Source organism: Leptodactylus fuscus, chromosome 2 (assembly GCF_031893055.1).
Source record: "Leptodactylus fuscus isolate aLepFus1 chromosome 2, aLepFus1.hap2, whole genome shotgun sequence".
NCBI lineage: Eukaryota > Metazoa > Chordata > Amphibia > Anura > Leptodactylidae > Leptodactylus > Leptodactylus fuscus.
Window position 1 is genome coordinate 420,999 of NC_134266.1, and position 23,337 is coordinate 444,335.

Here is a 23,337-nt window from a genome sequence, read left to right on the forward strand (position 1 = left end):
GTGTCATTGGCCCCAGTGGACCCTGAAGCCACTGTACTGCGCCACTGAATAGGCCGCAGCTCTATAAGCAACTGGAAATAAATTAAATAAATAGGTAAATACCTAAAAAACATCGAGCGGCGACCCCACAAGTATTGTGAGCAAACTACAAGTCCCCGGTACCTGAAGGGGAAGGCTCCAAAAATTGGCCATTCTAACTTGGCCATAATAATATTCGGAGCGTCCAGATTGTAAGCTCTGCGACTTCAGATCCCAAGGACTGGTGAGGATTGTCTCCATGGCAAAGACGCAACAATGGCGTCACCTTTAAGCAGGGGCGTCACTAACATGCGTGTAGAGATAGCAATCATATCAGAGCCACGTGCCGGGGGCGCTACTGCCCCATAAGTCACCAGTAGTAGTAGTAGGAGGACTACAAGTCCCGGGAGTAACAGCCCCACAGGGGCATCTAGTCATGGAGATCTGTCACATCTACAAGTCTGTACAGGTCAGAATCTGCAAGGAAGAAATGCATAATATTAGAATTATAGAAAATACATTGAAATACAAGCAGAATAGTGAGCGCAGCTCTGGAGTATAATACAGGATAAGTAATGTAATGTATGTACACAGTGACTGCACCAGCAGAATAGTGAGCGCAGTCTGGAGTATAATACAGGATAAGTAATGTAATGTATGTACGCAGTGACTGTACCAGCAGAATAGTGAGCGCAGCTCTGGAGTATAATACAGGATAAGTAATGTAATGTATGTACACAGTGACTGCACCAGCAGAATAGTGAGCGCAGCTCTGGAGTATAATACAGGATAAGTAATGTATGTACACAGTGACTGTACCAGCAGAATAGTGAGCGCAGCTCTGGAGTATAATACAGGATAAGTAATGTAATGTATGTACACAGTGACTGTACCAGCAGAATAGTGAGCACAGCTCTGGAGTATAATACAGGATAAGTAATGTAATGTATGTACACAGCGACTGTACCAGCAGAATAGTGAGCACAGCTCTGGAGTATAATACAGGATAAGTAATGTAATGTATGTACACAGCGACTGCACCAGCAGAATAGTGAGCGCAGCTCTGGAGTATAATACAGGATAAGTAATGTATGTACACAGTGACTGTACCAGCAGAATAGTGAGTGCAGCTCTGGAGTATAATACAGGATAAGTAATGTAATGTATGTACACAGTGACTGTACCAGCAGAATAGTGAGCGCAGCTCTGGAGTATAATACAGGATAAGTAATGTAATGTATGTACACAGTGACTGTACCAGCAGAATAGTGAGCGCAGCTCTGGGGTATAACACAGGATAAGTAATGTAATGTATGTACACAGTGACTGTACCAGCAGAATAGTGAGCGCAGCTCTGGAGTATAATACAGGATAAGTAATGTAATGTATGTACACAGCGACTGTACCAGCAGAATAGTGAGCGCAGCTCTGGAGTATAATACAGGATAAGTAATGTAATGTATGTACACAGCGACTGCACCAGCAGAATAGTGAGCGCAGCTCTGGAGTATAATACAGGATAAGTAATGTATGTACACAGTGACTGTACCAGCAGAATAGTGAGTGCAGCTCTGGAGTATAATACAGGATAAGTAATGTAATGTATGTACACAGTGACTGTACCAGCAGAATAGTGAGCGCAGCTCTGGAGTATAATACAGGATAAGTAATGTAATGTATGTACACAGTGACTGTACCAGCAGAATAGTGAGCGCAGCTCTGGAGTATAATACAGGATAAGTAATGTAATGTATGTACACAGCGACTGCACCAGCAGAATAGTGAGCGCAGCTCTGGAGTATAATACAGGATAAGTAATGTAATGTATGTACACAGCGACTGCACCAGCAGAATAGTGAGCGCAGCTCTGGAGTATAATACAGGATAAGTAATGTATGTACACAGTGACTGTACCAGCAGAATAGTGAGCACAGCTCTGGAGTATAATACAGGATAAGTAATGTAATGTATGTACACAGTGACTGTACCAGCAGAATAGTGAGCGCAGCTCTGGAGTATAATACAGGATAAGTAATGTAATGTATGTACACAGTGACTGCACCAGCAGAATAGTGAGCGCAGCTCTGGAGTATAATACAGGATAAGTAATGTAATATATGTACACAGTGACTGCACCAGCAGAATAGTGAGTGCAGCTCTGGAGTATAATACAGGATAAGTAATGTAATGTATGTACACAGCGACTGTACCAGCAGAATAGTGAGCACAGCTCTGGAGTATAATACAGGATAAGTAATGTAATGTATGTACACAGTGACTGCACCAGCAGAATAGTGAGCGCAGCTCTGGAGTATAATACAGGATAAGTAATGTATGTACACAGTGACTGTACCAGCAGAATAGTGAGTGCAGCTCTGGAGTATAATACAGGATAAGTAATGTAATGTATGTACACAGCGACTGCACCAGCAGAATAGTGAGCGCAGCTCTGGAGTATAATACAGGATAAGTAATGTATGTACACAGTGACTGTACCAGCAGAATAGTGAGTGCAGCTCTGGAGTATAATACAGGATAAGTAATGTAATGTATGTACACAGTGACTGTACCAGCAGAATAGTGAGCGCAGCTCTGGAGTATAATACAGGATAAGTAATGTAATGTATGTACACAGTGACTGCACCAGCAGAATAGTGAGCGCAGCTCTGGAGTATAATACAGGATAAGTAATGTAATGTATGTACACAGCGACTGCACCAGCAGAATAGTGAGCGCAGCTCTGGAGTATAATACAGGATAAGTAATGTAATGTATGTACACAGTGACTGCACCAGCAGAATAGTGAGCGCAGCTCTGGAGTGTATACATACAGTCCTATGAAAAAGTTTGGGCACCCCTATTAATCTTAATCATTTTTAGTTCTAAATATTTTGGTGTTTGCAGCAGCCATTTCAGTTTGATATATCTAATAACTGATGGACACAGTAATATTTCAGGATTGAAATGAGGTTTATTGTACTAACAGAAAATGTGCAATATGCATTAAACCAAAATTTGACCTGTGCAAAAGTATGGGCACCTCAACAGAAAAGTGCCAGTAATATTTAGTAGATCCTCCTTTTGCAAAGATAACAGCCTCTAGTCGCTTCCTGTAGCTTTTAATCAGTTCCTGGATCCTGGATGAAGGGATTCTGGACCATTCCTCTTTACAAAACAATTCAAGTTCAGTTAAGTTAGATGGTGGCCGAGCATGGACAGCCCGCTTCAAATCATCCCACAGATGTTCAATGATATTCAGGTCTGGGGACTGGGATGGCCATTCCAGAACATTGTAATTGTTCCTCTGCATGAATGCCTGAGGATTTGGAGCGGTGTTTTGGATCATTGTCTTGCTGAAATATCCATCCCCGGCGTAACTTCAACTTCGTCACTGATTCTTGAACATTATTCTCAAGAATCTGCTGATACTGAGTGGAATCCATGCGACCCTCAACTTTAACAAGATTCCCGGTGCCGGCATTGGCCAAACAGCCCCAAAGCATGATGGAACCTCCACCAAATTTTACAGTGGGTAGCAAGTGTTTTTCTTGGAATGCTGTTTTTTTTGGACACCATGCATAACGCCTTTTTGTATGACCAAACAACTCAATCTTTGTTTCATCAGTCCACAGGACCTTCTTCCAAAATGAAGCTGGCTTGTCCAAATGTGCTTTTTCATACCTCAGGCAACTCTATTTGTGGCGTACGTGCAGAAACGGCTTCTTTCTCATCACTCTCCCATACAGCTTCTCCTTGTGCAAAGTGCGCTGTATAGTTGACCGATGCACAGTGACACCATCTGCAGCAAGATGATGCTGCAGCTCTTTGGAGGTGTCTGTGGATTGTCCTTGACTGTTCTCACCATTCTTCTTCTCTGCCTTTCTGATATTTTTCTTGGCCTGCCACTTCTGGGCTTAACAAGAACTGTCCCTGTGCTCTTCCATTTCCTTACTATGTTCCTCACAGTGGAAACTGACAGGTTAAATCTCTGAGACAACGTTTTGTATCCTTCCCCTGAACAACTATGTTGAACAAGCTTTGTTTTCAGATCATTTGAGAGCGGGCTGTCCATGCTCGGCGACCATCAAACTTAACTGAACTTGAATTGTTTTGTAAAGAGGAATGGTCCAAAATCCCTTCATCCAGGAACTGATTAAAAGCTACAGGAAGCGACTAGAGGCTGTTATCTTTGCAAAAGGAGGATCTACTAAATATTAATGTCACTTTTCTGTTGAGGTGCCCATACTTTTGCACCGGTCAAATTTTGGTTTAATGCATATTGCACATTTTCTGTTAGTACAATAAACCTCATTTCAATCCTGAAATATTACTGTGTCCATCAGTTATTAGATATATCAAACTGAAATGGCTGCTGCAAACACCAAAATATTTAGAGCTAAAAATGATTAAGATTAATAGGGGTGCCCAAACTTTTTCATAGGACTGTATATACAATGTCCTTACCATTCAGATCCTTCCATGACTTGTACTTCACTTTCTTCATGTTCTTTAGTCCTTTCTTTTCTTTGCCTATAAATAAATACATTTATGAATAAATTATAATAATCTTCCTTCTCCTCTATTACATTCTACTCCTCAGTGATCAGATGGGATATTGGGGTCGGGGGGGGGGGGGGGGTATTTAGTTTAGAATAAAACATTTAATCAGTTCAGCCTGATGAAGTTCTCACTACATGACATGTTCGTCGCTTGCTCTCTTTGTTACACCATCTGCTCTGTCCCTATGCACTGGATGTTTTTAAAAAGATGAAATAAAGTCTTCTGCTGTTAAAGAACCCGTTGCTTGGTGAGTGCCCTGCGCTTTTTGCTACTTTTTGCATACATCTCAGTGGCCTCCATATAACACTGCACCTCTCCTGCGGTCTCTGATGGTACAAGAAGCAGATCTCATACTCTCAGCGGCGGCTTCTTACAGAAAGATGTCTCCAATAAGACAACCCCTTTAATACTCGTCTTCAGGAGTCCACAGGACTCCAGTGTTGCAAGGCTGCAGTGCTAACCACTAGGCCACCGTGTTGCCCTGATACATAACTTTATTGACACATCATCAATGATACATAACTTTATTGACACTTCTTCAATGATGTATAACTTTATTGACACTTCATCAATGATACATAACTTTATTGACACATCATCAGTGATACATAACGTTATTGACACATCGATGATACATAACTTTATTGACACTTCATCAATGATACATAACTTTATTGACACATCATCAGTGATACATAACGTTATTGACACATCAATGATACATAACTTTATTGACACTTCATCAATGATACATAACTTTATTGACACATCATCAGTGATACATAACGTTATTGACACATCAATGATACATAACTTTATTGCTATAAAAGCACCCATGTATATAAATGCAGCGTTTTCCTTTTGACCTATGAGTTTGACATCATCGTACAGACAGGTTAATAAATAGATAAAACAGCCAATATATTACAGAAAGGCCGATAATACTCATCGTTTACTAATAATAATAATACTAATAATTTACTCATCTAAAGCCTGAAGAAAAATATCAAGCATATAATCCTGATACGCATGACCCTACAGAGAACAAAGGGGTTAATCTCCGGATGATCAGTTTCATCTATAAGGACCTGTCACCTCCTCCACCATCTCCAAGTCTTTGCTTCCTTCTGTAGTCGCCGCTCCTCTGATTCAAACACAGTTGGAGTTTATTCTCTAGTCCCCACCGTTCCTGAGCAATCATTTCTGTTGTTTTCAGCACAACAATACTCTCTGCTGTCAGGTGGGCGGTCCTTCTCTAGAGTAGATAGTCTGGGACTGCCCACCTGACAATAGAAAGCTTAAATGTGCTGCAAATAGCAGAAATGATTGCTCAGGAACGGTGGGGGCTAGAGAAAAAAATCCCAACCGTGCTGGAATCAGAGGAGTAGAGACTGTTACAGGACAGGTGCATAGTAGATAAGGCTGGATAAAGACACAAGACCTTCAAGTGCAGCTTATAAATCTATCAAATTAACCCAGAGGAAGGTGAAAAACCCCAATCGGGGAAAAATAATCATTTCTAACTCCAGATATGACAATTGGACTAAGTCCAGTGGCGTAACTACCACCATAGCAGCGGTAGCAGCTGCCACAGGGCCCGGGACATCAGGGGCCCGGTGACAGCTGCTACCGCTGCTATCATTATTCTCGGAGGTCTTTTCGGACCCCCGAGTATAATGATCGGGGCCCCCTGTTGGTGGAATACTTTCCACCAACAGGGGGCCCCGAAGCTGCAGCAATGGCTGAGACACAGGAGCTGCAGCTCTGGCTCCTGTCAGCGCTGCAGGACGCTCACCCTCTCTCCCCCCTCCCTTTCTCTGCTGTCCTCTGCCCACCAATGAGAGTAGGAGGCGGGGCTTATCCCTGCCGAGCTCCTGCCGTCTGCACTGGAGGAAGAAAGGAAGAAGGAAAGTGAAACTAAAGCTACACAGGTACGTACTGGGGTTACTTATTAATGTCAGGCATATGGGGTGATTACTTGTGTTTTAGTAACTCCATGTGCCTCATATTAATAGCAGTTAACCCCATCATCTCCCTCACATTAACCCCTGTGTGCCTCACCATAAGAGTTACTGATATGTGAGAGACATGGAGGTAATAATAATGAAGATACTTTATTATTACCTCCATGTCTCTCATATATCAGTAACAATTATGGTGAGGCACACAGGGGTTAATGTGAGGGAGATGATGGGGTTAACTGCTATTAATATGAGGCACATGGAGTTACTAAATTGTAATGCACATGACCAGATTTTTTATCCACAATTTGTCCTGGTATAGCGGTCAGCGGGTGACGTGACAGTATTTAGTCCTGTAGGGGCCACTATGGGACATAATACTGTGTGCAGGGGCCACTATTGGGTATAATACTGTGTGCAGGGGCCACTATGGGACATAATACTGTGTGCAGGAGCCACTATTGGGTATAATACTGTGTGCAGGGGCCACTATGGGGGATAATACTGTGTGCAGGGGCCACTATTGGGTATAATACTGTGTGCAGGGGCCACTATTGGGCATAATACTGTGTGCAGGAGCCACTATTGGGTATAATACTGTGTGCAGGGGCCACTATGGGGGATAATACTGTGTGCAGGGGCCACTATGGAACATAATACTGTGTGCAGGGGCCACTATGGGACATAATAGAGCGCGCAGGAATGCGTAGGAGGGACTCAGTCGAGATCTTCGGTGTCGGGGGGGGCCCCATGTCAAAAGTTCGCCACGGGGCCCCGCCATTCCTAGTTACGCCACTGACTAAGTCCCTGGATCACCCTGTGCCAAAAAGCTCCAAAAACCTGTGATATTCTTACTGTCAACAAAGGCGTGCTGGAGGTGATGGAGGTGATAGCAGGTCCTGGTGGGTGGGTGGGGCTTCATTTTATTTTTGTTTGTCCTATTAAAGGGGGAGGCTCCTGCTGCAGCCAGTTGTCTTCTAGTGAGACACAGGAAAGTTTCTTTATATATTTCTCATATTGTACAGGTGAATAAAAAAGAAGAAAGATGAGGATGAAATGAAGAAGGGCTGCAGTAACTTTGTACATTCTCTGTGTTAGGTTCCATTGATCCCACTGATGAAGTGGAGCTCAGTGCTCCTGGATTCACTTCCTATGTGCTCAATGTGCAGCGCATGCGCAGTGACCCACGATGTACTGACTCTGACATTGAAGAATTGAATGGCAGCATGGGATCTGAGATGTTACATTCAGTTTCAGTCTCCTGTCTGGTCATGGATCAGCTCTCTCAGGGAGATCATTGGAGCCGTTCCATTGCTATGGCAGTCGGGAGCCTTCTGATACCGCCCAGGGCCTGCCAATGCTATAGGACTTCTCTGACCTACCTGTGGCAGGACTCAATAGTAACACAAGGATTTTACCATAGACTTCAATACTGTAACATTGCAGTCTATGGCATTAGCAATGCAACGATTGCAAGCTCAAGTCCCCTTGGGGGCTAAAAAAATAAACAAATGAATATTTTAAAAAAGTTTTCAAATATAAAAAAACACATAAAAATATAAAAACTCTAATCGCCCCTGGATCACATATAGATAATAAATAAACTAATACATTGGGTATCCTCACATCCCCACTATTACAGTGGTAAAGCCAATCAAAATGGCCAAATCTCTGATGACCAGCAAAAAAGATTTAACAAAAAGCGATGAGAACGTCGCACATTATCCACTACTAGACCACTAAAAAATACATCTCGTCTTGCAAAAAAAGACACCACACACAGTCCTGTAAGCAGAACTAGAAACAAGTTACCGGTGTCACAAAGTAACAACATTTTAGATTTGTTCAAAGATTTTAACAAAAAGTAGAAAAATAGATCATCTGCATTTTTTTCCCCCAAATAAAACCATACTGCGATTTTTTTTCCCAGTTTCCCATGACATTGTACAGAATAGTAAATGCTGCCACTCAGATGTATAATTTGTCCCACAAAAAATAAGCCAACACCGAGAATGGGAAAATAAAAAAGTTACGTTTTGGAACTAAAGAGAAAACAAAAATGAAAAATGTCATGGTCTTGAACCGGAATTTTCCAGGAATAGTAGCAAACTCTGGAGCAATGGTATTTTGGTATACAAAAAAGTCACTCCCCTATCCCTGGTGCTCCATTGTAGTCCCTGTCCCCTTCTGTGCCAGGACTCACCTGACAGGCTCACCTGGCCACTAAAAACCAGAGGTCACTGGGTTGGGACCTCACCCCACTCACATACGTCACTGGGTTCTTACCGGTGAACTCCAAGGCCTTAGCGGTCGTGTAAACCAGTCTGTCGAGCCCCGGCAAGGAAGGGTATGAGCACCAGGCCTGTACAACCAAGCGCTGAGGACAGGTGAGTATGACTTTTTTGTTTTACACCCACCCCCACTGCCTCTGAGTTTGCTATAATTTATAAGTTTGTCTTTTTCTCTGGTATCGGCAGTTTTGGGCCACCAAACCACCAGGGCATAAGGACGTGCTGGCAGATCACTATTCCCAATACTTGCTGAAAGGTTCCTTGAAGACTGAACAAAACAACTCTGCCCAGTCTTGCCCTCCAAATTCCAAAGTGTTGCCTTGATAACTTATGAGATGAGTTTTCCAGGTGTACTCATAGCGGAGAAATATGTCAGCAGGATTTGCCGACAACAAAGCGACAACTCCCACGCGGCATTCCTGTGTCCAACTCATCACAAAGATGTTACGCTTCCTAACTCGCCATCACTGCCGCAATCCTGTGGCCACGCCAACATTGGATGTGGTTCCTCTGACACAGAGCAAAACATTCCAGCAAGTAGATACAAATCATAAAAAAGTGAGAGTGATCTGACGTAACACGATACACAAGAGGAACAGTGGGGGAAGGTTTACGACAAGTGGAGGAGATCCATCAATAGGAGGAGGGTCCGATAATCAGGACAGTTGTTACTGATTCATGGAATTCCCTTCCGGCATCTCCAAGGCTTCTAAAGAAGTCCTCAAGTGCACAAATATAAAACAGAATGTAAAAGAGAAGATGGAACCCTCCATTAATGTCCATTTCAAGGTGTCTCGTGTTTTTATCCATTTTCTGGCCAATTGTCCATTATTAAGGATCTCTTGTAGTTAACCCTTCATTAACAAACTAATGGAAAGAGTACATTTCCGAAAAACTGACGTTAGAAATGGAGCCATAGACTAAGGATGGGCGAACCCCTAAAGATTCATCCATGAATACAAGGCAATGACAACGTTTGAAAACAAGGAACATTGCGTTGTATTGATTTACATCATTCCAAAACCGCACCTTCCAAACTAATGATAGTGCCGTGCCGGGGCCTTCAATGAGAGCAGAACAAGACCCTTGTGGTCACAAACAGATGAAGCAATACAGAGGTAATCAAATTCGATATGGATTTGCAAATCAGCTGGCAAGTGCACCAGAGGCGGGGCCTGGGTGTGTCTATAGAAGGCCGCAAGTGCTCCGGCTCTGCTCTGGATTCGTTGCCCAATGCCACCTATTTAACCATGACTGTCAATATCACCCTCTGTCTTTGTCACAGTTGTATGTGGCTTTTAGGCCGCCCCTAATGCTCTTGCAGGATGAGTTACATAACCATAAAAACATGACTTACCCCGACACTGATCAGTTTGTCAAAGCTGTTATGAATTTTGCATAAAATCCTAAACGAATGAGAATGGAGACAAAGCTTTGCACTTTGGGTTGCCCTTGCCCAGAGGTGAGGAGTTCGGTGCTCACCTGCTCCTGTACCCTGAGGAAATGCCCTATTTCTGGCTTCCCCTCAACTGCTGCACTTTCAGGAGCACCTTCTGGCTGGAGGATCTTCAGCCCGTCCTTCCTCTTGTTGTTCCCGTTATCTCTTCTCTCTTCCTCTTCTTCATGCGCCCAGAACATTTTTCTCTTTCCTTCTATACCTTCTCTACATTGGATCCATCCTTCCTTATCTTGATAAGCTCTAGTATTCCATTCCTTTGGTCTCCATTTATGTCCAACAGGAGAGATGGACATGGGCTTTGGACGTTGCTTGGTGTTGCATTGCATCTGTGGATAGGCCGATGAGAGGCTTTGTCAATCTATGTCAAAGGCGGATAATCATATGAATTACCAATTACCATTTAAGAAAACTTGGGCCTCCGGGGAGTCTTAGATCCTTGGTGGCCACTCAAACTATAGCGTGGTCCAAATTACTATTAGGTGGGCAAAGATGACAGCCAAGGCAAGCTGGACGTGTGAAGTGAAAATTCCCGGTGATCCCACAATCCTAGAAGTCTACGTGGAAAGGATTGGTATAGAGAACTGCCATCATATATTAAGCCTGTAATGTGTTGCCTAATGCTGATGGTGGCGCCAGTTAAGAATAAAAAGGTGGACTGCGACCACAGTCTTGAAATCCAATATGCCCAATCCCTGTTTCCTACAACATCTATCATTGAGTTGGGAGGCCTCCATATGTCATAGGCCAGGTTTTTTCCTTTCCTGAATGTGGTCTGGAGCCGTTTCGATGCTAGTTACATCCCTGTATCCCGTGTTATTGGTGGCTAAATATTCCACAGAGATTGCCATCACCAGTTTCTCTTCCCATTGGGGCTTTCAATGTCATTTCCCTGTCTCAGGTCCTCACTAGAGGGTCAATTATATACAGTCCTATGAAAAAGTTTGGGCACCCCTATTAATCTTAATCATTTTTAGTTCTAAATATTTTGGTGTTTGCAGCAGCCATTTCAGTTTGATATATCTAATAACTGATGGACACAGTAATATTTCAGGATTGAAATGAGGTTTATTGTACTAACAGAAAATGCGCAATATGCATTAAACCAAAATTTGACCGGTGCAAAAATATGGGCACCTCAACAGAAAAGTGACATTAATATTTAGTACATCCTCCTTTTGCAAAGATAACAGCCTCTAGTCGCTTCCTGTAACTTTTAATCAGTTCCTGGATCCTGGATGAAGGTATTTTGGACCATTTCTTTCTACAAAACAATTCAAGTTCAGTTAAGTTTGATGGTCGCCGAACATGGACAGACCGCTCTCAAATGATCTGAAAACAAAGATTGTTCAACATAGTTGTTCAGGGGAAGGATACAAAACGTTGTCTCAGAGATTTAACCTGTCAGTTTCCACTGTGAGGAACATAGTAAGGAAATGGAAGACCACAGGGACAGTTCTTGTTAAGCCCAGAAGTGGCAGGCCAAGAAAAATATCAGAAAGGCAGAGAAGAAGAATGGTGAGAACAGTCAAGGACAATCCACAGACACCTCCAAAGAGCTGCAGCATCATCTTGCTGCAGATGGTGTCACTGTGCATCGGTAACAATATAGCGCACTTTGCACAAGGAGAAGCTGTATGGGAGAGTGATGAGAAAGAAGCCGTTTCTGCACGTACGCCACAAATAGAGTTGCCTGAGGTATGAAAAAACACATTTGGACAAGGCAGCTTCATTTTGGAAACAAAAATTGAGTTGTTTGGTTATAAAAAAAGGCGTTATGCACGGCGTCCAAAAAGAAACAGCATTCCAAGAAAAACACATGCTACCCACTGTAAAATTTGGTGGAGGTTCCATCATGCTTTGGGGCTGTGTGGCCAATGCCGGCATCGGGAATCTTGGTAAAGTTGAGGGTCGCATGGATTCCACTCAGTATCAGCAGATTCTTGAGAATAATGTTCAAGAATCGGTGACGAAGTTGAAGTTACGCCGGGGATGGATATTTCAGCAAGACAATGATCCAAAACACCGCTCCAAATCCTCAGGCATTCATGCAGAGGAACAATTACAATGTTCTGGAATGGCCATCCCAGTCCCCAGACCTGAATATCATTGAACATCTGTGGGATGATTTGAAGCGGGCTGTCCATGCTCGGCGACCATCTAACTTAACTGAACTTGAATTGTTTGTCCAAAATACCTTCATCCAGGATCCAGGAACTGATTAAAAGCTACAGGAAGCGACTAGAGGCTGTTATCTTTGCAAAAGGAGGATGTACTAAATATTAATGTCACTTTTCTGTTGAGGTGCCCATACTTTTGCACCGGTCACATTTTGGTTTAATGCATATTGCACATTTTCTGTTAGTACAATAAACCTCATTTCAATCCTGAAATATTACTGTGTCCATCAGTTATTAGATATATCAAACTGAAATGGCTGTTGCAAATACCAAAATATTTAGAACTAAAAATGATTAAGATTAATAGGGGTGCCCAAACTTTTTCATAGGACTGTAAGAAACCATTTATCCTGCCAGTATATTTTTGGAGTCTGGGAGGAGACCCCTGAAAACACAGCAAGAACAAACTGTAAGAAGATGTTGTCCATGGTTGCAATCAAACCCAAGATGTCATAACTGCAAGTCTCGTACGGACTGTTCCTGTCTTATAAGGGTCAGGGAGTGTTCGGCTGAATATTTTGGGCACAGAGTTCTGGGAAATGTTCCAACCAAAGTCCAATTCATCGTTTTCTTAGGTTTCTTTCAACAATTGGCTGTATTTTTGTAAAACATAACTGTGGATACACCCAGATCTATATACCCAAGTCCTTACTACTTCTGGCCACCTCCACCTCAAAACCATCTCTTGTATCTGCTGTTCCATCAAGTCTGCAAAAATATTAGGGCATGCCCTCGTGATCTCAATCCAATATCCTTCTCTGTGTTCTCCCATCTGATGCTTTTGTGTCCCTCCAATCCACCAACACTGCTTCTTGGTTACTCCATCTCTCCTTTCATTTCTCCTCCCCCCCGCCAATCCTTACTCTTTGCCCACCTTATTCAATCCATCCACAACCTGTCCCCTAAATACATCTTTGATCTAATCTCCCGATACCTCCACCAACATAACCCCCCACCCCACAAGCCCTTCTTTTTCGTACTGCCACACGTGATCTTCTCCATGATTTCTCCCGTGCTTCCCCAATAGTCTAGAATTCGCTACCCCATCACATCAGACCTTCCTTCAACATTAAACATTCAAATGCAAATTTAAGACCCCTCTCTCTTTTTTGGAATGTCTACAACCTCTATGACCCCATGGGTAGATTATACCCTCCTCTATAACCTTCTAGATTGCAATCCCTTGGGGACAGGGTCCTCCCCCTCCCCATACAGATATGTGATTATTGTACTTGTACTCTATATATATAAACCTCTTGGTGCTCCAAAATAATTTTTTTAAAGAATCATTTACTCACTTTTCATGGTCTTGGATAATACCTTCCTTCATAATGGAACTTTCTTCTCTTCTTTTAGGAAGCCTGAAAAAAATAACAAACCATTTGTAAGGATGAGTCTTTGAGTCGTTCTCTTTCATTTAGTTCCAGTAGGTAACAACTAGGGATGAGACTGATTTTTCTATGAATTTCATTTCATTAAGTTTTTGGGGTTGGCTACCCATTGACCACTGTTACTCTGCAGTCCCTTTAGACCACATAGGGGTATAAACCTATTCCCGGGGGTCCCAGCAGGGGGGCATTATGCAATCGGCTTATAGTCAAGGGAACCTGCTAGTCAGAAGAGATTGTCGGCTCCAACATTGACTCAATTTGGATGAAGGGTCCACCACATGAGGGGCTCGGGTTGAATGTTTTTGGAATGTTTTTGTATTTCTCTTATTCATACCTTGCAGTGTAAGTGACAGGAACACAAAAGTATAATAAAATAGTAAAGAAGATTGATAAGTCCTATAGTAATGTCCATAACACCTACCTGGATAGGATTATATAAGAGACAATCAGGATCACAAAAAAAATCATAAGGCTTAAGCTTATTATCAGTCCAAAACGCTGGCGAGAGGAACCTAAAATATGGAAGAAAACCAACATCACTGAAAAGAAACTGGGACAATGCACAAGACACGATGCAGCGACCCTACTGTATACAGCAGCACATGCAGAGGATAGGACCATAGTGTAAGACATGTATTCCCTGTTTTAAGACGACTTTCCCACATTGTTGTGCACTTTTTGTTCACCAAACGAACCAGGAAAGCTCCCAGGACATATATCAGACGTCTCCATAGAGCCTGCGACACTTGATGGTGGCCAAAGAGGCTCCTTCTGGCCTCTGTTGGGCTGGTATTTGTGGGTGCCACTGTACACCTACACAATGTCACCCGAGGAATACTGACAGCAGATATATACCACCTGGCCCATCCATAGTGCACTGGAGGTGACAGACACTGCCAAAGACAGCTTAAAAATATGGCGGCCTACGTACCTGAAGCCTTAAAGCGCCCAATTACATGGGCTCTGCATGTTGTATATTCTAGACAGTGAATGGAGCCTTCACCACCACCTCTAGACAGTGAATGGAGCCTTCACCACCACCTCTAGACAGTGAATGGAGCCCCAACCACCACCTCTAGACAGTGAATGGAGCCTTCACCACCACCTCTAGACAGTGAATGGAGCCTTCACCACCACCTCTAGACAGTGAGTGGAGCCCCAACCACCACCTCTAGACAGTGAATGGAGCCCCAACCACCACCTCTAGACATTGAGTGGAGCCCCAACCACCACCTCTAGACAGTGAATGGAGCCTTCAACCACCACCTCTAGACAGTGAATGGAGCCTTCACCACCACCTCTAGACAGTGAATGGAGCCTTCACCACCACCTCTAGACAGTGAATGGAGCCTTCAACCACCACCTCTAGACAGTGAATGGAGTCTTCAACCACCACCTCTAGACAGTGAATGGAGCCTTCAACCACCACCTCTAGACAGTGAATGGAGCCTTCAACCACCACCTCTAGACAGTGAATGGAGCCTTCACCACCACCTCTAGACAGTGAATGGAGCCTTCAACCACCACCTCTAGACAGTGAATGGAGCCTTCACCACCACCTCTAGACAGTGAATGGAGCCTTCAACCACCACCTCTAGACAGTGAATGGAGCCTTCAACCACCACCTCTAGACAGTGAATGGAGCCTTCAACCACCACCTCTAGACAGTGAATGGAGCCTTCAACCACCACCTCTAGACAGTGAATGGAGCCTTCACCACCACCTCTAGACAGTGAATGGAGCCTTCACCACCACCTCTAGACAGTGAATGGAGCCTTCACCACCACCTCTAGACAGTGAATGGAGCCTTCAACCACCACCTCTAGACAGTGAATGGAGCCCCCACACCCTCTGTATATGTACAGGGAATGCTTGAGGGGCTTAATTCCCATTAAAATTCTGTCTTTCAGCCACCAAACAAGGTTTGTTAAGCTAAAATTCTATTCATTTGCCATCAGGGAGTCTCAAACATCTGTAACCGTCACTCGCCACCAGTAGCCATAGAAGTCAAAGGCTGAAGGTCTCAGTGTCTAATGGATGGGTCAGCTGAGGGAATCCGGCGCATGCGCATGACATGCAGTGAAGCACAGGTCAGTTCACCTCACTGGCCCTACTCTGCACTGCTAGTACATGACTTGTACTGACCTCAGTATCACTGTAGCAATGCGCATGCGCTGGAATCCCTCAGCGGACAAAAGGAGCCTTAATCTTTGACTGCTATAGATACCTGTGGCCAGCGGGGTTAGGATAGAGATGTGGAGACTCTAAACTCCAGCTCATGGGGGTCTAGTGGTCCCGGCAGCCTGACAGGTTCTTAATTATTAGAAGCATTTCAAGGTCTAAACAACAGGCCTGTTTTTCTTCAAGGCCTCGCTATTTAATCTCTGTACAATCCACAAGACCTCTTAGTTATAGGCCTTCCTATGGACCTTGGCCTGTGGCCTAAAGCAAATAAATCACAAGTCAACATTCCTTATAGCAAATGCAAAAATGTCAGTCATATCGCAAGCAGGCTACAAGCAGTATATATATATACACACTATAAGAACACAATATATTATAGATGGATTACTAGTAAAGGCTACAATGACTAGACTGAATATTTTTATGGAAGATCTGGAAAGTTACTGCAGAAGGCTGCGATGACCAGGGAATATCTCAAGTAGAAACAAGATTCAAGGGCCTGTAGAGGAGAGAATAGTAGAGAGGAAAATTGTCCACTAAGTAGTAAAACCTCTAATAAGAAGACGACCCTAAGGCTGGCATTAAGACGGACACCCACAACCTTGTCATCACACGGGCCCCTTATACCTTAGCTGCGCATCCGTCATGTAGTTAAACTTCCAACTCTGAACCTTACAGGTTTATTGGGCCCACAAGATAAAATAATTCTGCACCCCCTGCAACTACCACTTGGAAATAGACCATGATACCCTACAAATTTGGTGTTTTTGTTGGAACCATTACTATGCCAGAGTCTGGACCCACCGGAGGATCTTCTGGTAATCTTCTTCTGGTGGGCCAGTCCAATACTGGGGGTGGTCAGTGTTATAGTCAAGATACATATGTGCAAAATGTGTTCACCCTCGGCATATGTCACCACCAGGGTCCATGTAGGGTGTTACAACTTATCCCATTACCCATGGCCGAGTATTACTGTACAATAAGTAACAACTTACCTTTTGTTGGGTACATGTAGATATATCCTTGGTTTATTCCCATGGAGTTTGTGGCTTCGCAGATGTATAACCCATCGTCGTATGCACCGGTAAAGTTGAGAGTCCCCGATGTCTCCTGGGCCATATCCACTGGAATAACTTTACTCTCTCCTGAGTCGACCCTGTAACAAATACAACAAATCATGAGATGAGGTATCCTGTGCGTAATGTGCGATTATTACACCTCATTCTGGAATTGGAATCTTACACTTGCTGTATTATCTCTTAGACAGTGCGGCAGGGTGTGTGCGCTTTATGGCAATGGATAAGGAGCACTTGAAAGAGAGTTTTACAATCTCCAGGAAGTAGAGATGGGTGAACCTTGCAAGATTTGTTTCATGAATATTTGCAAGATTTTTAGTATACTCCGGGGCCTCTGCTTATAGCTCAGGGCCATCAATGCAAAATATGTAATGGAGCCCCAACCTACCTTGTGCTACCTAGAATCATGATATATTATACATTGCAAATAGTCTTTATGGACCCCCTCAGGGTCCTGGGCCCTGTAGAGACTGCTACCACTGCACCCCCCTATAGCTACACCCTAGCCCAGGGCTGGTGCGGAATCATAATAAACACTTATACTTACCTTGCCTCACCTCTCCTGGGCCCCCTGGTGGAGTCCAGTGCTCCCTTGGGACCATCTTGGGTTGTCTTTCAGCCTCCTGGGTAATGTCACCCACCCCAGCGGACCACTGAGGCCTTTGATTGGGTTTCAGCAGTCATGTTGGTGCATGCCAATGTCATGGTGGTTAACACAAGCATCATGGTCGCCACACCTCATGTAATATCACTCAAGAGACCAGAAGACAACCACGGAGGAACCCAAGTGTTGGATGTTGCAGGGGAGCCCTGGAGAGGTGAGGGAAGGTGAGTATAAGTGTTCTGCACCTTCTGACCTCCGATTATTATCTCTTCAGACCCCATAGTATATTAGAGGTTTGTAGATGGCCAACCCCAAATGTTTCAGCCTCGTTTCAATCTGGTTTGCTCCTCCCTACCAGGAAGTGATGGGGATTGGTCTTCCTAGAGGCCAGTGAGTGACGGGCTGTATGTCCCGTCTTATTTGTCTAGTGTATACCATGTATCTGCCTTATTTAGGGTTACAACAGTACAAGCTGCAATTACTGATACAATCCCCATCCATCTAATGATAATGAGAAGACTCTGCTCACGTGACTCGATCTGTACAGCAAAGCTGAAATGGGATCTTTAGAAAGCAGAAACTAACGGCCTATTGTGGCTACTTTAGTGGGCAGTGTAAAGTAAAATACTTCAGGCCCGGATGGAAAGTCACATAAAAAAGTCAATAAATGTATTTAAAAGTTTTGTTTAAAATTAAAATGTGAATCAGGTAATACAGTCCTATGAAAAAGTTTGGGCACCCCTATTAATCTTAATCATTTTTAGTTCTAAATATTTTGGTGTTTATAACAGCCATTTCAGTTTGATATATCTAATAACTGATGGACACAGTAATATTTCAGGATTGAAATGAGGTTTATTGTACTAACAGAAAATGTGCAATATGCATTAAACCAAAATTTGACCGGTGCAAAAGTATGGGCACCTCAACAGAAAAGTGACATTAATATTTAGTAGATCCTCCTTTTGCAAAGATAACAGCCTCTAGTCGCTTCCTGTAGCTTTTAATCAGTTCCTGGATCCTGGATAAAGGTATTTTGGACAAACAATTCAAGTTCAGTTAAGTTAGATGGTCGCCGAGCATGGACAGCCCGCTTCAAATCATCCCACAGATGTTCAATGATATTCAGGTCTGGGGACTGGGATGGCCATTCCAGAACATTGTAATTGTTCCTCTGCATGAATGCCTGAGGATTTGGAGCGGTGTTTTGGATCATTGTCTTGCTGAAATATCCATCCCCGGCGTAACTTCAACTTCGTCACTGATTCTTGAACATTATTCTCAAGAATCTGCTGATACTGAGTGGAATCCATGCGACCCTCAACTTTAACAAGATTCCCGATGCCGGCATTGGCCACACAGCCCCAAAGCATGATGGAACCTCCACCAAATTTTACAGTGGGTAGCAAGTGTTTTTCTTGGAATGCTGTTTCTTTTTGGACGCCATGCATAACGCCTTTTTTTATAACCAAACAACTCAATCTTTGTTTCCAAAATGAAGCTGCCTTGTCCAAATGTGCTTTTTCATACCTCAGGCAACTCTATTTGTGGCGTACGTGCCGAAACGGCTTCTTTCTCATCACTCTCCCATACAGCTTCTCCTTGTGCAAAGTGCGCTGTATAGTTGACCGATGCACAGTGACACCATCTGCAGCAAGATGATGCTGCAGCTCTTTGGAGGTGGTCTGTGGATTGTCCTTGACTGTTCTCACCATTCTTCTTCTCTGCCTTTCTGATATTTTTCTTGGCCTGCCACTTCTGGGCTTAACAAGAACTGTCCCTGTGGTCTTCCATTTCCTTACTATGTTCCTCACAGTGGAAACTGACAGGTTAAATCTCTGAGACAACTTTTTGTATCCTTCCCCTGAACAACTATGTTGAACAATCTTTGTTTTCAGATCATTTGAGAGCGGGCTGTCCATGCTCGGCCACCATCAAACTGAACTGAACTTGAATTGTTTTGTAGAAAGAAATGGTCCAAAATACCTTTATCCAGGATCCAGGAACTGATTAAAAGCTACAGGAAGCGACTAGAGGCTGTTATCTTTGCAAAAGGAGGATGTACTAAATATTAATGTCACTTTTCTGTTGAGGTGCCCATACTTTTGCACCGGTCAAATTTTGGTTTAATGCATATTGCACATTTTCTGTTAGTACAATAAACCTCATTTCAATCCTGAAATATTACTGTGTCCATCAGTTATTAGATATATCAAACTGAAATGGCTGCTGCAAACACCAAAATATTTAGAACTAAAAATGATTAAGATTAATAGGGGTGCCCAAACTTTTTCATAGGACTGTATATCATCGTCTGGCGAAACAATCCCTTTAGTCAGCGCCTCAGCGCCATCGGATGCGAATCATTGAGTTTTGTTGTAACAAGCAATGAAGTGAAGCCAGACAGTTTGCTTTACAAACTCCAGCTCCGCTCCGTGACGTGAATAATGTTACCCCTCTGTTATCTCAGCTGTGACATCTGATTCATAGTCTGAAGGTGACCTGGAATATCTGCAATGTTTTCTATTTCACTGGACGCTTTAGGCCTTGCATGTCCTGCCTGGGAAACCCTCAAGGATATACGGTAAAGCCCCATTAATGGGATTATCCAGGTTATTAATAGTGTTGAGTGAATACTATTCGAATCCTAGATTCGAATACCTCTGCTCCCATAGGAATGAATGGGAGCGGCCGATCGCGAAGTGGTTAAGCGCTGGCAGTGCGCTGGCTGCTCCCATTCAATCCTATGGAGCGAGGTATTCGACACTAGTGTTTCGAATACTATTCGCTCATCTCTAGTTATTAATATTGAGGACTGAGCCTTAGGGCACAAACTGTCCATCACCCGTCCCGTGGAGATTCACTATGGAGGAAGCCGCAGCTCTGCTGCCATGGTTTATGGAGAATCATTCAGATTGGATCTAACTGTATATGGAGATAGTGTCCCTGGCAGGGTTTGTGAAGGCACAATCAGGTTGGCAAGGTCAATGGAGGCCCAATGTGGAGAGCATGGTTTATGGAGACAGACTGGTTGGCATAAGAGGATCACTCTGACAGGGGTTATGGGGCACAATATGGCTGGCACAGATAATGGAGGCCTAATGTGGTTGGAATGGTTTATGGAGACAGTCTGGTTGTCAACTCTGGGGATAACTTGAATTGACACTGTTTGGGGAGACCCTATGGTTGGCACAGTGGAAGCGCACTCTGACTGGCTCCAAATGGACCAATTTATGTAGATACACTATAGTTGGCACAGTTTATGGAGGGGTATATTGGTTGTGGAAGCACACTCTATATGTATATATATATATATATATATATATATATATATATATATTGAATATGAACTGTGAAGGACAGGACTTCCTTCCTTATCCTGCACTGTACACACCAGTCCATATAGTTCCCACCATGGAGGGTCATGGTGTAATATTTAGAGTCTGGTCTGTGATATCTAATTGTAGCTAATGCAGCAAATCCCATGAGAAAGAAATTCTGAAATTTGAAGATCTTACAAAACAATAGAATTACATCCACTCTACATCTGGGCACACAAGTAGCTAACCTGTATCTCACCATGTAGGGGTCTTCATAACTTATTAATAACATATCTAGACTTGTCCACCAAAGGCAAGACAGAAACATCGAAGGCTAAATAGAGACCACAATACCGCGTGCGCAACGCCAAGACCTCAACCGAAGTCCTAAGAAATCACCAGAAAATTGACAAAATGGCAGCGCGCCAAAATAGAAAAGCAGTCATCCGTTGTTGCATTGTCTGAGTCCTGAATGGCGTCTTCATAAGATATATGCGTTGGCCACGCAGCTCGTATACAGCAAGCAAAAGGTTTTATTCTGTTTCACCAATACAATCTGCACATCCAAAAACACATTGCAAAACCCAGGGATACGTATTAAAGGGAAGGGATCATAGAAAAGAATGTGCTCATTACAAGTCAGAGATGATAAGAAGTCCTTGAGGTCTATATCCTCCTCCAGAAGAGTCACCAGTCCATGAGCTTCCTCTGCATCTCCATCAGCGAAGAGGGAGGTATACTCGGTAAATATTCCTTAACCCTGTCTGCCCATACAAAGTATAATGATCCACCATAAGTCTACTGTATGGGATGGGCCGTCGTGTCACAAGAAGACATCTCAGCTTCATATAAGCATTTGCGTCCAACCCTGGAGTCTGAACCTTCACGCCCTCGCTCGTAAAAACATTCTCTGTAGGGTCCCCCACACCCAAGGGAGAGGCCCGGTCCTCATCAACTCTTGGAACGGATTGGAAGAAGGCAAAATACTAGTACAGTATGTGAGTCTAGAATATACTGGAAATACATAATAGAATCACAATTTAAGACTCTGCCACCCATGGGAAAGAAGTTCATAAATTTCCTCATTACGGTTCCGAACTTACAAGGACCAAGTGTTTGTTTCCCCCTACAACCCACTTCAATGAGACCTGGGCCAATCCTTATTGTTTGCCAGCAATGCAGTTCCTTTAGGAAGGTTCTTGTCACCCAGTCGTGAAGGTTCTTGGCCACCAAGGCCCCATAGCAGTGGTATGGTCTGCTTCGGTGGTATGTACCCCCTTGCTCACAAGAATATCTTTCAGGCGAATTGTAAATTCCGGCACCAGCTAAGTTCAAAAGAAGAGTTTTTGGCCCGTACACAATAGTTTCCTTGGGATCAAACAATGGAAAGGTTAAGCAGAACGTTCCACCCCGGTGGGATGAAAGGGGCTGTAAACCTTCCTGGAGCCAAGATACTCATGACCACACCAAACCATAACATTGTATGAAGCCGTGGCCAACCCACACGACCTTGTGTCGTAATGAAACTTTATAACACAGAGTTGTATATGGCCATGCAATTGTTAGGCGTGTTGGGACAATCCTTAGATTTATGTTGGGCCTCCATTTATTGCTGTTCTGGGAAGAGATGACTTTCATCCAGAGCCCCCACCCTTTAAGGTGTTCTAAACTTTTGGAGAGACTTGTTAGAAGAGACCATTAACAATAAGGCGCCATGTACATGGGCAAATATGGTGTGCAAAATCTGGACCATATATTGATCACATTTCCCAGTTTCCATATGGCATGGAGACCAGGACTCCTTGCATCGTGGTGATCTATGACGCTCGGAGTCCCTTCCTCCTGAAGACTCTACTGTCCCATACTGTATACTGTATTGGGTAGTGGAACGGAAGGCCCGCAGAGTCAATGTATCTCATTGTGGTGTGATTTTTCCACGTTTGTCCTGCATTTGCACTATTTTGGTGGTATTCAACTTTGGGAAATTCTACTCTAGCCCCATTCCTAGCCGACCCCTACCTGACCCGTATCTGTAGTATCTGCTGTACAGACTTTGTCAGACTCTTATCAGATCTTTGTCTTCTGGATTTTCATATTTGAGAAGTTTTATGGATTCATTTGGAGTTTTATATTATGTTGATTTCTTATACATGACAGTATTATCGCGTCCCTCTCTCTACCTACCTCTTCCAGGTGTATTTGGGTCTTGGGTTGGCTTCAGACTTGCACACAAGCTGTAGGGCGTTGTCTCCATTTTTAAGTACTTCAATGCGAACCTTCGAAGGTGGAACTAAAT

The 23,337-nt window shown here is 43.4% G+C and overlaps 1 protein-coding gene across 4 annotated transcripts in view; it reads right to left on the reverse strand.

The window, feature by feature from the left end:
- Window positions 1-440: 440 nt before the first annotated feature.
- The window catches only part of LOC142194252 (nectin-3-like protein), a 36,822-nt gene continuing 13,925 nt past the window's right edge, over window positions 441-23,337 (reverse strand). Inside the window, exons 4-9 of one of the 4 annotated variants that reach the window (XM_075263269.1) lie at window positions 23,226-23,331; window positions 17,037-17,197; window positions 14,279-14,369; window positions 13,765-13,827; window positions 4,483-4,548; window positions 441-495 (exon numbers count right to left, since the gene is read on the reverse strand). In XM_075263269.1, coding sequence (XP_075119370.1) covers window position 495; window positions 4,483-4,548; window positions 13,765-13,827; window positions 14,279-14,369; window positions 17,037-17,197; window positions 23,226-23,331 — 488 coding nt within the window. In that variant the 3' untranslated portion in view covers window positions 441-494. Of the gene's footprint in view, window positions 496-4,482; window positions 4,549-9,525; window positions 10,616-13,764; window positions 13,828-14,278; window positions 14,370-17,036; window positions 17,198-23,225; window positions 23,332-23,337 lie in introns of those variants that run through there. The other 3 variants (XM_075263268.1, XM_075263271.1, XM_075263270.1) reach the window with 3 other exon arrangements.